The following is a 15701-nucleotide window of genomic DNA, read 5'->3' as shown; positions in this document are numbered from 1 at the left end:
CACTCTTCCATCTGTGTCTTTCTCTCACCATCACACCTCTCTCATCCTGTTTGTTATCTGTCTGTCCCAGTCTTTCCCTGCACACCCACTTCGTCTATCATTCTATCAATCTCTGTCTTTCTCTCCGACCCCTTCTCAGCATCCGTCTTTCATCTACCTTCATCAGCAGCGTGTCAGTCTTTCAAATGCCAATTTCTCTTTTATGTCAGGAAGACAAGCAATTAAGTTGTTTTTTTTCACTGTGTTCTGCGTCAAGCGTTGTTGTTGTTTGTCCCTCTTAAGCTGTTTAGCATAAAATGACTGGTTGATGACATTACTTTGTTTGAGCACTCGATAGTAGGATTTGGATGGATGTGGTCCGGTCAATTTTATTGTTTGTGTTTTTACTGAGATTGTGTACTTGTACCGGATCTGTGTTTTTACCTTGTGTGTTTTTGTGTGTGTGTGTTCTACAGGAACCCAAGTTGTGAGGTGCATCAGGAGCCGCTCAGTCTGAATGTGATTGATCCTGGTCTTCACGACAGCCTGCCCCAGTGTATCAACACCCGCTGTAGCCAAAGATACACCAGCAGGTATATACACTAAAAATACATACATTCATAGCTCTATACCATCAGGTATAGGATGGGTTAAAATACAGTTACATGACCATCTATGTCAACGTTATTGGTCCACATCAGCAGCACAGTGCCACCCAGTGGTGATCATTGGAAAGGGCAGTTTTGGGTTGATGAAATTGAAGGGTTTCCTCTTCTGATGTGTTCAAAATCTTTTATTGCAGTCCACTTATACAGTGAAGGCAATCTCAAAACCTTTTACTGTCTTTGCACATACTTAATCCAGATCCAGACTTTGCAACTCTATGTGTGTGTGTGTGTGGGTGTGTATGTATGTGTGTGCACGCCCACAGTAACTAATTTGGGATTCTGCACTGTTAATTGAGGAATACACCAAATTTGTGGGAGATTGGCCAATCGATCAATTTACCTGTTAAGTGATGAGAATGTAGACACCAAAATCATTCATATGTCCCCAGTTGATCCTTTGCTTTGGTGCTCCATGCTAACACTTTACTATACACTATGTTGAGTGATCACTATGTTGAACAGGTCTAGCATTATCCAAAGTAAGAAAACTGACCTTTTAGTAAGTAGTAAGTCGTTAGTTGTTTTTATAACATGGCCTATAGATTCATAAATTTGAAAAATGCAATATAATCAGCTCAGTGTAGCTGATGTAGGCAGGTTTATTTTTGCATCTATTTCAAGTGAGCAACTATGTATTCATCTGCTGTGCAGTGATCTTTAACTGTACACATTCACCACCCACCTTCACTTCCGATGGAAACACAGAGACTAGTCATTCAGAACAGTAAGCTGTTATTGTATTATTTTTTATGTAAAGATTACCAATCTCTTACACAAAACTGCCAGACTAAACTGCGTCATTTAAGATTACTTACCATTCAGCTTTAGAGCTGCTAAAATGTCTCATTTTCTCACTTTTGAATAATGCTAGTTGCCTACTATCACTCAACATAGAGTATGCTAAAGTGTTAGCATGGAGCTCTGGGCCGAACAATCCCCTGGACCCATGGATGATTATGGCGTCTGTGTTGACCATCAGGCCAATCTCTCAAAAACCTTTAAAATATTTGCTCTTGGAGAATCTTATTTTGAATTGTGTATGTTTCAGCGACTGTTTCGGGGTGTTGGACTGCGAGTGGTGCATGGTGGACAGCGACGGTAAGACCCTTTTAGACAAGCCGTACTGTGCCCTGCAGAAGGAGTGTTTCGGGGGCATCGTTGGAGCCAAGAGCCCCTACGTGGACGGCATGGGGCTGCTGGGTGAGTGACATCTGGATCTGTTTCTCTAGCCTTTCTTTGGTCCATGATTCAACAGGTTTCACTTTCCTCTACCACCTTAAATAGCACAAGGGATACTTATTTTTTTATTTTATTTTATTTTATTTTTTTCAGTTTAAGTAAGAGTGAGAAAGATGCAAAGTGACTGTGTCCTTCAGAGACTTTGCATCCCCAAAAAGACAATTGAATTCAGGAATTGATAACAAAGGTTGATTCTTTTTTTTCCCATTTACGCCCAGGCATTTTTCACATTGTAGCAGACAATGTTAATCATTGGAGTGAAAGAACAAACAGGCAAACAAAAAATGAAAACACTCTCCTGGGTTATGATGAAATCTATTTCGTAAACATTGTTTTTAGGACGATTTCAGGCTCTTCGGGACGGCAGCAATGTGACTTTTGTAGATCACAGCAAACCAGTATTTTGGATAAACCACTGAGACTGTTGAGTTGCTTTTTTTGTTTTTCTTTAGTTTTGTTGTTAGTTTTTTCAAGAGGAGAATGGGCTCTCTGCCTGCAGTTGAATCATTTTTGTGGCAGTTCACACTGAAGAGAGAGACTGGGAAGGGAGTGGAAAAAATGTAGCAGCATCGCAGTGTGAGTTCGGATCTGAGCCCATGCTGTTTGATAGTAACTTGTTCTATTGTCACTTCTTGAGCCATCAGCACTGCTCTGTAGCATTTTTTAAAACAACGTTGTGCTTACTTCTCTCTCCTTTCTTCTTTTTCTCTTCCTTTTCTGCAGATGAGGAGGTGGCGTCTCTGAATATGATTAAGAGCGCCCCTGTCGGTCCGGTTGCAGGGGGCATTATGGGATGCATCATGGTGTTGGTGCTGGCCGTGTACGCCTACAGACACCAGATCCACAGGCGCTCGCACCAACACATGTCGCCACTGGCCGCACAGGGTAGGACTGATGGATGCATGTGCACACACACACACACACACACGTAGTGAAATGTAGCACAGTGGTGGCCAACAACAAACTGATCCACAAGCACATGTGGATTTTTGTAAAGGTACACCGAAATTCAGAAAGCCCGGAAAGCAAACTTGACAATGTGATATGAAGTGTCTGATAGTGTTTGTGGTTTTCATACACTTCATTGCACAGTAGGAATTTTTGACTACCTGTATAAAATTATGACTTTATTGAAAATAATCATTTTTGAAAATAATACCATTTGGCACCATGATGCAACCTTGAACAAAATAAACTCTAGTTCTGTATTTAACTGCTCGCCCAATATGGCTGAAAATACCATGAAGTTGAAGCTGACAGACTGCACTTTAACCTCATCGTCTTGTGCCATGCTCATGTGGTTTTGCACATTTCTAGGCCTATTACAATTTCTTGCATCCACATGAGAGACTATGGGCTATGAGGGAGTGCTGAAAGAACAACAAGGACCACAGTGGAGTCAAATAAAGAAAGAAACAAAGAAAGACAAAGAAAGAAAGAAAGAAAGAAAGTTTCGCCCTTGAGTATGATGATCAGGCAATGTGGCAAGTGCTGTTACAGCTAAACAGCTGACATTAGCATCTAGCAGCAGCTGCTGCATGATTTGTATAATTAGTCAGCGATATTGACAGAAACATCAAACAAGATTACAACCTCATTAAAAGTCTTCTGTCCAAGTCATTTTCAGTCTGATAGTTTAGTAAACAGTTTGGAATAGATGGTAGAGAGAATGGAAACACAGTCACAAGGCATGAGACAAAGAGTAATTGGTCGTAATACTCAGCTGTGTGAGTCAGTGAGTGTGTGTGTGTGTGTGTGTGTGTGTGTCACGCACTCACACACAAAGCCCCTTGAAGAAGTGAGGACCGGCCAAAATGACTTCACTTCGCAAAAATGTCCTCACTCTGAAATTCAAATTGGTTCTCACAAAGATAGAAGTACAGGAACACACACACACTCATGCACATTTCAAATCTTTACTAGCATGCTCAGATACAGGATTATTATAGGACATTTTGTTAGTATGGCCACTTATCAGGGCAAGTTTAAAAACCAGCCCCAAAGCAGTAAACAAGAATTAAGAAGGCTCCGAAATGTATTTAAAACCCCTGCTGCATTAACAATGACAGGTATGACGGGCAAGAGGTTAAAAGTGACTGAAATTGCCTTTTTTGTGCCAAAGAGACAAAGCATTCACATCCATCCCTCATATAAATAGAAGCCTCACAGACACAGACACACACACACACACATGCACACACACAAACAAGCCCTCCTCCTGGCTAATGAGTCCATGTACACCTGTTATTATCTGGGTCTAAAGAGCTAAGTGGAATCTCACATTAACTGTAATCCCTGTACAGATATCCACTCCATCTAAACCTGCCTGGTTTGAGGTTGCAGTGGGGCTCTGTTTACACAGAGAGAAGCTAATAGAGAAATTAACCCCGTTCACATATTATTCCTACAATGTAGCTGGCGTCTCACGCCCTAGTCATACTTGGTAGCACTTCATATGTTTAGAATAGCTGCATCTATCTAATCTAATTGGTCCTCTTCTTCCCTTGCCCCAGAAATGTCAGTGAGAATGTCCAACCTGGATAATGAGAGAGACGAGAGGGACGAAGACAGCCACGAGGACAGAGGAATCAGTAAGTTTAGTTGGACATTTGATGGATACTAGCATGTCTGCAACATGCTGTAAAACATTTAAATAAAGGGTTTTAAAAAACTATGGTTCCAAAAAATATTTTCAGTTTGCTCCTATTTTTCTCTATTTTCAAAACGTAAATCCAAATCTTATGCATGATATGAATCATATAGTCTCAACTCACTATCTTGCGATTTTGCATTAGTGTGGGTGTGAAATGGGCCGCAGACAATGCTAATTTACATTTGTGCTAACTGACACCCCAGCTGGTACGCTGTTGATTGCACAGAAGTGATTGCAATGCTTTCATGCCTGTGCCGGGCCTGATATTGTGCAGCAGAAGTTAAAACAGAGCGTCCTCCTGCACTATTTGATTACTATAGGAGAACTTGCAGTTGACCTGTGTGCTGTCGTCTCTCACCTTCCAGTCAGTAACACTCGATTTATTGCTGCGGTGATCGAGAGGCACACCCACAGTCCTGAGCGCAGACGGAGGTACTGGGGGCGATCTGGGACGGAGAGTGACCACGGTAAGACGCATTCTCTCTGTCTCTCCCACACACACACACACACACACACAAACATGCACACAGATGCACAGGCAGAGGTTTTCAAAAGAAGCAGAAGTAGTATGGCATTCTGTTTTTGCAAAACCATGTTCCAAAGCATCTCTAGCGTCACACAGCACATCAGCATTACTGGAAAGAGGAATTAGTCAGAATGTATAATGTGAAATTTCAATAATGATGAGTCAAAACAGAACTCGCCATTTCCTTTGTAAAGGTTTTCCAGAGAATAGCCCTGTTTCATCTTGGAGATTGCTGCTGTCATATGAAAACCGCTTTTGAAGGATTACCTGGTTCTCTGTGGGTTGAGACAAACTCTGTGACCCTCGGGCTTATGAAACCCTTTCAAACCCCATCGCCTAATCCCTACTCAAAAACGCATGGTGGTCAAGCTAAAACCAAGGCTGGTTTTCTTAGTTGACATTTTTAAAGATACAAGGGTTTTACACGGCAGCAGTGATATGGTGTTGAGTCAAAATGAGACACACCAGCTATAGTCACATCCTTGTTTCACAGAAAATAGCCTTATTTCTATTAACTGGTGATAAGTTTCGATACTGCTTTTCACTTCCTGTCCACCCCTTGGAGGTCAGAGGTCGACTTGGACAGCGCTGCAGGGCAGTGGAGCCCTTCGTATACTTTTTAGAAAATGAAGACTGGCCCAGCTTCCGGTCTATACAAATCAGCGTTAACCCTCACATATCAGTTGTCCTGCTGAAAGTTGGCCTCGGGCAGAGCCAGCATAAGCATAGTTAGATACGATACAATACATTTATAATACACAGCCAAGGTTCTTGAACTCCACTTCTGCCCCAAGTCTAATGTCGTTACCATAGCAACTGATCTGGTACTGACCTGAAACAAAGTTTATTTTCTCTAAAATGAATCATCACAAAAACATACATTTTAGAGCAACACTGACAACAACAACAATACTTTGGGCCTGGGTATATTTTTTTCTAAATAAATTCAGCATATTTTTAATGAATGATATCTACAATAGTAGGCTATACTGTATCTCCTAGCTTTTCATTAACACCAAAACATTGAGAACAGTTTTTTTTTTTTGCTGCCGCACTTGACCATGATGTATGTGGAAGTGGAAAATAGGGGCAGAGTGAGAGCTCTCTCCTTCCTCCTCTCAGGTTGAGTGTTTATCTTTACACACAAACAAGTCTATTCCAAAGCTGGAAACCAGGACTGTCCTTTATCTCAAATTCCTCACACCACTGGCTATAGAAAACATAAAAAACTCTCACTAAAAGCAAGAAACCAAACAGCCAAATCTTCGATGTCAGCTGGCATTGAATTGAAGACTGACTTTCTTGAAGTGATATAGGTAGATTGTCTGGCTCATAACATTTAGCACTATAGCTGAACTAAATTGACTTAAAGTTAATTTGAATACTAAAGCTCAGACAGCCATTCTGTGAATCCACCGTTAGCCTTCAGTTCTTTGGCAGTGATACAGCTCCAAGTTTGCTCTCTTAATTATATCACAGATCAGAACCTTGTTTTCTCCAGTCTCTAGCTTTGAGGGAGTTGCTCATGTTCACTTTACTCACTGGTAGAAGTTGCGAGTCTGACACCAGATGAGTGTGGACGGACAGCTTCACCCACGTGGGCTCGTACCACCCACATATGGCATCACTCCCTCCCTGGCAGTGAGTCTCTGTTACTTGTTGCATAACCGATGATGACAGAGGGAAAAAGGATGGATATGAAGAGAGGATATGAGAAGAGTGGGCTCAAGTGAAACAAAGACAAAAGTAAGAGCTTGTCAGTCACATCATGGTATGTATAGCTGTTAAGCCAGAGGGGAGAACTGTGACTGACAAGGGAGGAGAATAGGGAAAAGAGGGATAAGGTTAAAAAAAAAAATTAAGTCTGCGATATTAAGAATCTTTCTGCCATACTTGATGTGTATGATGACAGAGGAGAAAAGAGTGAATAAATGAGAATAAGGGGAATCGAGCTACAGGGGGGCAGAATAATTGGAGCTGGCCACTAGCTGATTTTTAGATTCTTAGTTGGCTCAGACTCTAGTATTATGTTTTGTTCATTTCCTTATGTTCTTTGTGCTGCTTCATGGAAGATTACAAGCACAACTCACTGCATCACAACAGTATTCACATAACAGATTGACCTCAGAGAAACATTAATTTCAAAAGGCATCATTTTGCACGACTACATTAATTTAGCAGGAACACAATAATGTGGAAGAAGCATTTTTTGTCAATTAAAGGAATGTGTTTAATGTCTTTAGTGAAGGACATCGGTAACACATCTCTTTCTGTTGTATAATTGGTAAGAAAGCACAACACAATGATTGAGAAGGCGCAATGAAAAGCAGTGAGAAACTCTTACACACTCTTACACGTTGCATAACTTATAATGAGAAAGAGAAAAAAAAATGAAAACAGGATAAGTGGAGAGATGAAAAATGACGAAAGAGGGGAAATGAGAGTGAAATGGAAGGGCAAGAGGAGAGGGACAGAGAGGAAGATGAGTCTGAAATAATGGAAAGAGGGGGTGTTGGTGCGTCAGGGATTAAAACAAATTCATTACGAAGTTGCCGCTTCAAAGTTGCTGCTCCTCTCTGCTCAGTCAAAGGTGTCCTCCTACCACAATCCACTCACTCATACCGCTGAAGGGCCTGCTGAAGCACACACACACACACACACACACACTCACACACAGGCTACATGCACCAGAGGATCAGAGCATTAAATCTGTTAGTGAGTAACACAACACACACCGAGGGGTGTTTGGCAGCCTGCAGTCTAGCAGCAATCCTGGTTTGGGTTGCAATGTTAGCTTTCCAGGCTACGACCTGAAACACCCCTTCAATAAAAAAAATATATCTCTGAGTCTAATCCACATGTCCTGCCATTCCAAAGTGTATGTTTATACCTGCAATTGATAAATATAATCAGTGTCTTATCTCTCTGCCTCTCTCTCTAGATATTGATTATATGTATCAATTGCAGGTATAAACATATACTTTTTAATGGTTGGACATGTGTCTTAGAGTCTGAGAAAATAGTGATTTTTTTAACTTTCAGATCTCACCATAACTACAGTACAGCTCAGTTTGCAGGGAGTAAACAAAATTCATATTCAGCAGTCACATATTGCGAGATCTTGTAGCACAGTCAATTTTAACAAAAAAAAACATCTTCTATCCAGTAAGTCAGATTAGTAATAATACAGCATTGGGGTGACAATGGCTAAACAGGAGGCAATTTGTACTCCAATTCTGGATTGGGCCATTCTATTAAAAATCCAGTATTTTTAATTAATTAGTATTTTTAATTTTACAGTAGAACTTAGACAGCTCAGTCATCAGTCAGTTTGTAAACATGTCACAGACAAATTCTGTCTGTCTTTCAGTTGTCAGTGGACCAGCTCCAGGATTTGCCTTTTGTGTTGTCTTGTTTCTAGCTGTTTGAGAGACTTCTCCATGTTCAGAAATTGTAGCAATTGAAGATATGTGGATTCTATTTTGAGGTGGATTTCCTCTCTAAATCGCAACAATGTCTTAGTCTTCCCTGTCTCTCCACAGCTCTTGACCTTAAGTGGAATTACTTTTCCTCACCGCGCACAGCTCTCAAAATTGTCAACAGGATACAGTTAGCAGCAGCCCTGTCTGAAACACTGGCTCTTGTAGAAAGAGAAAGAGTTCAGTTCTGGGTAAAGGGGATAAACTGTGCCAAAGTTGGCACCTTCTGTCTCTGCATCTTCTTTGAAGTCTCCATCCCTCCCTTTCGCTTTATCCCGTCCTTCCCCACTCTTTCTCTGCCTCATCTTTTCTTGGTCCCTTTTCTCATTCTTCTGTCTTTTCTCTGACAGCTTTCTTTCTTTTGGTTTCAAAGCCCAGCTAATCATCTGAGAATCCAAGAGGGAGATTTATAGGAGCTCCTCTCAGTTTGACTCTCACACAGTTACAGGACACAGAAACTTCAGTTGGGCCTACATCACAGTGCATTACAGGACATACAGTCCCTTCTGTTACATCACAGTACATTACAGGACATACAGTCCCTTCTGTTACATCACAGTACATTACAGGACATACAGTCCCTTCTGTTACATCACAGTACATTACAGGACATACAGTCCCTTCTGTTACATCACAGTGCATTACAGGACATACAGCCCCTTCTGTTACATCACAGTGCATTATAGGACATACAATCCCTTCTGTTACATCACAGTACATTACAGGACATACAATCCCTTCTGTTACATCACAGTGCATTATAGGACATACAATCCCTTCTGTTACATCACAGTACATTACAGGACATACAATCCCTTCTGTTACATCACAGTACATTACGGGACATACAATCCCTTCTGTTACATCACAGTACATTACAGGACATACAATCCCTTCTGTTACATCACAGTACATTACAGGACATACAGCCCTTTCAGTTACATCACAGTACATTACAGGACATACAGCCCTTTCAGTTACATCACAACAGGACATACAGTCCCTTCTGTTAATCACAGTGCATTACAGAACTTACAGTACATTCAGTTACATCACAGTACATTACAGAACTTACAGTCCCTTCTGTTAGTCACAGTACATTACAGAACTTACAGTACATTCTGTTACATCACAGTATTGCAGGACACAGTACCTTCTGTTAATCACAGTACATTACAGCACATAATGAAAGCAAATTAGTCATTATTTCCATCGATGCCAGTGTTGTTGTTTTGTTTGTTTTTTGTTTTGTTTTTCCTTCATAAATAGTTTGGCTTGGTCCCAGGGTTATGAAACATTTCAGACAACTTCAACATTACAGGAAAAAAAGATTTGAGGTTTCTTCAAGATATTGACGATATTGATTCCAGTAGCCCTGAGGTATAAGAATGTTGAGAGTTCAGAGAAATTTGATGGTTACACGTTTATCTGTCAGATGTTTGGAGAGTGTAGGATAGAGGTCATCGTTTGGACATGGATAGATCAAAACAGGGCGAAACCATCCCACACATACACACACACACACAAACACACACTTTCCTTAGTATTCAACTGCAGGCTTCTGACTGTTTTGAAAGGGCTCCTACTGCCATTCACCCTATGTGCCAGACACATCATCACACACATATAGCATGTACATCCATAGACACACACACACACACTCACAAATCACTTGGTTCAGTATCTCTGAAGGTTTTGTGTTTCATCATCAGAAATGGTAGTGATTATCCATAAATATAATTGACGAGGTACTCAAGCTTAGAAGGTTATTTGCTACACAGTAATAACAGATTGATGTTCCTATCGTACTGCGTGTTGCTGGTGTCATTTCAAAACCTCAAACAGACAGCACTACAGAAATGAAGGAAAACACTTTTATTTCTAGATCAATGCCTAAACATTTTTAAAGTCAAACCATGTGTTTCAAATGGATTTCATGGGCTTTAAAGTGATGAAACCCACACAGTACATGAAGGGCCATTTCAACTTTCAGTTCAAGTGAAAACATAAACTCAAAACCCCAGTCACAAGGTTTCATGAAAACAGCAGCAGTGTAGTGACAGTTTGGTGTACACTTCATAGACCAGATTACTCTCTCTGCTGCCTTTGCTGTGTTTAGCACGATTGAAACCATATAGAGTACTTGATTAGGCATTTTAACACAATATAAAAGGTAATTGAAGCAGTGTAGATGGTCATTTTAAATTTAGTGTATTTCTTTCATTACATTTGTGTCACTGTGTTATCTTGTAATTTGTCCCATCTCCCAATCCCTATCTCTGCTGACAGCAGTGTTGCCCTCCTCCACCGTTCCAGTTACCCATGTATCATAACTGCCATGTTGGCTTGTATTTCTATCTCCCTAGGCTAAATGTACCGTATGTACAAAATGTGTAGGAAAGTGATTATAAATATGTATGCATCTTTTTCAAACTGTATGAGAAAGCTGCCGAAACCAAGAATGGGGGGAAAAATGCCCAAAGGGGAAATTTGTCAATCCTGTGCAATCAAAAGAGCATGTGCTGTTTTCTGCATGGATGTGTGTACTGTAGCTCCATGTGAGGAAGGCGTTGTATTTGTGTGATGTCAGTATTGTATGTGTTTGTTGTTTTATGCTATCTACCCATTTAGTTTCAACAAAGCTATGCCAACCTGGTGCATGTGTAACTGGCAAGTCCCCCACACCTGCTTCACTAACAGTGTCTGAATGGAGCATGTCATATGCTATTATATGCATAACATTAATAATTCAAACGTGTGTGGGCATGAGATGAGGAAAATCAAGGACATTTTGTTCATGGCCAATTTAGGGTTTGCATTGGAAGTAGGGGTAAGGTAAAAAATGTAAGTCTAAAAAATGTATTAGTTAAGGTTTTAGTTGAATGATGATCTAATTTGTGCATTTGCGTGTCTCTCCAGGCTACAGCACCATGAGCCCGCAGGAGGACAGCGAGAATCCGCCCGGCAACAACGACCCGCTGTCGGCCGGCGTCGACGTCGGCAACCACGACGACGACCTGGACCTGGACACGCCCCCCCAGACGGCCGCGCTGCTCAGCCACAAGTTCCACCCGTACCGCCACACGCACACACACCACCACCCGCTGCACACGCACACGCACCACCTGCAGGCCGCGGTCACCGTGCACAGCGTGGACGCAGAGTGCTGATCCTCGATGCGGCGTTCACCCTCCTGCCAGGGATGGAACTTTTTTTTTTAATCAAAGACTATTTTTAAAGGCATTTCTGCTTTACTAGACAGCACACAGTGAAGGGGATGATGGACTCGAACCCACAATGTCTCAAGTATTTGACCCACTGAGCCACCAGGACGCCCGCCATGAATGGAACATAAGCTTAATTTGGGTATTACCCCCATGGTCTCATTTTGCTGACATCTCCATACCTTTTTCATTCAACACGATTCAAAAATCTGGCATCTGGCATTACACAAGCTGAAAACTACCAGAACTGGGCCAGTGAAAATGACCAAATGGGGTTTGTTGTTTTTTAAAGGACTTGGGGGATTCAAGACTCTCTAAGAGAACACAATAACCTTTGGGAGCAAACACAAGGCTGTTTGAGCCCATTCACTGGCCTTCAGCAAGGAGAGGACACAACTGGAACTTAAACGCCTTAAATGAGGACAAGGTACAAGATATATAGCTAGAGAGCAAACGCTTTATAGGCCCAGTGTGCTGCTTGGTAATTTAATTAGCATGGGAAACACTCCAGCCAGAGACGGACCACTGACCCCATGCGATGCCTGCTCTTTAGCTCCAGGTCTCCATCCCAGCCTCCAGACAGGCCGGCTCCCACTAAGCCCACTTGCGGTGAAGGAGAAGGTGGGTCGGGGAACAGAGCGCTCCCTATGCTCGGTGGAAACTGCTGGAGGTCTCCCATGAAGAGATGAATACTGTATTTACACCACAGACCCGGGTTCAGCGTGGGATATTGTCATGAATTCCTGTAACTTCTTCTGCGGATAGGCAGTCTGACATTGGTTTTCTCTGAAAATGTCTGGAGGAACTGCTGGCCTTACTCAAAAAGCTTTGGGAGGATATTTGGACTTCTTCATAAATGTCCATAAACGGGACGATAAACAGAATCGTCTCTGATCCATAAGAATACAGAAAAACGATATAAAGAGGAAACAATTATTTTTCTACTATTTATTAAAGAGGTGGATTGTGGGACAGATGAGCGGGTGGCTGCGGGATGGCGGACCGGTCGACCGACGCTCACCTGCACACTCCTTCCACTTCCTGTAACCAACGCATCATATCCTGTGTCAGAGCAATTAGGGAGGAGGCGGTTTATGACATATAGCACATTTTTCCGCATCTGTTCCTGCAGTTGTGGATCACAGAGGTCTTTGTGTTCTTGTAAGGCGAGACCTGCTGTGCGGAGCAAGTTGAAAATGCCCTTGTTCTGGAGACCGAACTTGTATGCTCGCTGTTCTTTTTAAGCTCCCGGGGGATGGAGGGGTAAAGAGAGAAGCCAACACCAGCAAAAAAAAAAAGAAAAACTCCTTGGCTTTAGTCACTGCTGGGGATTTGGTGCATAAGGATAATTGGGACCCTCGCAGCGGTGCTGAGAGACTCTCAGAGAGCGAGCGCTCATGCAAGTGCTGTCCTCTCTATCTGCCCGAGTAGAAAAACCAGTCCAGGATGGAGTTTGTTTTTTTTCAGATATAGAGTCCATCTGTACCACACCACTCCGTATGTATGTGTGGCCTGAGGTGGGTGTGCTCTCGCAAAGCTGGATATTGTGCAACACGTTTTAATTTCCATTGATGCCCAAGATGGAGACTCCTTAAAATCAAAAAGATGAGAGCGAGAGGGAGAGATGCTGCTGTTGTTGTACAGAGGTTCCACCCATCTGTAGGCTCCTCTGTGGTTAACCACTCAAAACGTCTTTTCTACACTTCTCTGGTGCAACTGTGTGTGTGTGTGTGTGTGTGTGTGTGTGTGAGAGAGAGAGAGAGAGTGAAAGAGAGAATGAATATCCATTCAGAACATTTTCATTGAATGCATTATTGTAATTTTTTGTTTTCAAAATAGTATTAGAGAATAGAGATGAAATTATTATGTTTGAGAAATCCACTTATTTTTATTCTGATGAAGAGTCACTTGACCCGATCTGTGCTTTGTGGGTTTGATTGTTCAACTGGTCAAATCAAGTCAATATGGCATCCATTTATTGTCTGGGTGCAAAATGTCTATTGTTTTTCACAGATTCAGTATGAAGTGTAAATACAAAATCACAAATAGCTATTAATGTGCTGTACACTCCATTTTTTTTTTATGTTGGGAAGACATGATGTGTGCTTCAAATGATGCTCAGATATTCGGGTTGATATTGAATTGTCTGTTCATGGCATCTCACTATATTTTTGATGCCTTGGATGTTTTTTTTAGGTTTATTTTTCTTTAGGTCCATATTGGATGGAAGTCAGTACATGGAAAAATTAATACATACTTTTAAGTTCACGTGTCTTTAAGAGACTCCTAGGTTTTATAGTTTTATTGTGTTTCTTCAAAATGTCACAGAAAGCTTCTCTCTCCATAAACTAATTTAGATCACATGTAACGGTACTGCATCTTCTCATGGAGTAATGACCAAAATAACAACCTTGTAGTGGATTTGGGGTTTAGGCTGCTGTAAGCCACACTCTGGTTCTATTGCTAGTTAAAACACTACACAATATACATCAAATATTTCAGCATATATGTCACTTTGGTAGAATATTTACATTTTTTAACATGTGTACACCCCATATGAGCTCATTAACTTTCAACTTTAGCTGTCCCAATGATCCCATCCTGCAAAAGGGCAAAATGACTTATTGCCTGGATCACTAATTCATATACATGTTAGCAGTATGACTTGGTCCATGTTTTCAAAGCACTAGAAGCTGACTGTTCTTGAACTCATATAGGATATGCATAATAAGTGAAATATTCCACTGAATTGGAATTTACTTCAGATCACAGCAAAGCTCAGAATTACGGTTTCATGATCAGACCTTTTACTCTTGGAAGCTTCATCCGTACAGACTCAGATGTTTTAATTTCACGGTTCCTGTAGATGCCAGGTGTAAACTGAACCGCCCCACTGAAGCGACAGCGCCGACAGTTACTCACAACACTACAAACAGCAAACCAGCCCCGTTTCCACCACTTCAAACAGCACATGTTCTCCATTCAATCTGGCATCAAAGCAATCCTGCAGCATTTTCAGGGCAACCTTTAAAAAGAGATCGATTGCAGTCTTGCGAATGACTTTTCTTGTGTGCGTGCCAGAGTATTTTGTTTTTTCTTTCTTTTTCAAGATTCACTTTGTTGTAAAAGGCATTTTTTTTATGGAGAGCATTTTAACAGTATTTACCGGCTGTTGTAAACAAGTACCTATATGTGTGTGTATACAGAACACTCAGAATCACATGAATTAATGTACTGAAGGAACATGTGTACATCATCCCCCCCATGTATCATATAAAGTTATCAAATTGAGATTTATTGCAATGTGAATGTGATAAAGTCCATTTTACACTTAAAAAATTGTCTGGGTCTTTCTTATTCTCATTTTATTAATATTTTCATTTAAAAAAACAGCTTTTGTCATGATTTTTTAGATCTTATGTGTTGTCAAAAATGTCTTTCAAATTCATTTAAATAGCTTTTGTAAATTCATAACCTCATTAGACCATTTACAAATTACAATGTTATATATAAAACTTGACTCCTGATATGTTATGCATACCTTTATAGAAAAGTTACGCCCATTAAATAGAAAATATCATCTTCTGTGATCAAAAATATGTCTTTAAAATACATAGGTAAAAAAAATACACTGTCATCACTGATATTTAAGCCCAAATGCTGCTAATTGTGGCGTTCTATTGTCCGTCAGGCCATTTTGTTCCTACTATAGGAGGTCATGGAACAGGTCAGCGCCACCCTGCCCAGCACACAGTAAGCCAGGAGGATTATCTGCAGGGGATTGTGTGTGTGTTGTCTCAATACCTGGCCCCCTATTCACCCTCTCTGTCAGCAGTCCAATATTGTCTGATGCCTGGCCGGCCTGTATTTATTGTTACTGGTTTACACAGGGACATTAAGGACACCTACGCTCAATAAAGCTGGCTCTTCAGG

General features: G+C 41.1%; 1 protein-coding gene across 1 annotated transcript in view; it reads left to right on the top strand.

Annotated features, from left to right (window-relative positions):
- The window catches only part of cachd1 (cache domain containing 1), a 95079-nt gene extending 80004 nt beyond the window's left edge, over positions 1 to 15075 (top strand). The window contains exons 22-27 of the mRNA XM_078285807.1: positions 456 to 572; positions 1696 to 1847; positions 2610 to 2771; positions 4400 to 4477; positions 4905 to 5006; positions 11464 to 15075. Of these exons, the coding sequence (XP_078141933.1) occupies positions 456 to 572; positions 1696 to 1847; positions 2610 to 2771; positions 4400 to 4477; positions 4905 to 5006; positions 11464 to 11714 (862 nt within the window). The 3' untranslated portion in view covers positions 11715 to 15075. The remainder of the gene's footprint in view (positions 1 to 455; positions 573 to 1695; positions 1848 to 2609; positions 2772 to 4399; positions 4478 to 4904; positions 5007 to 11463) is intronic.
- The last annotated feature ends 626 nt before the right edge of the window (positions 15076 to 15701 follow it).

Source organism: Centroberyx gerrardi, chromosome 9 (assembly GCF_048128805.1).
Source record: "Centroberyx gerrardi isolate f3 chromosome 9, fCenGer3.hap1.cur.20231027, whole genome shotgun sequence".
Classification (NCBI taxonomy): domain Eukaryota; kingdom Metazoa; phylum Chordata; class Actinopteri; order Beryciformes; family Berycidae; genus Centroberyx; species Centroberyx gerrardi.
This window is presented reverse-complemented; position numbering and strand designations above follow the sequence as displayed.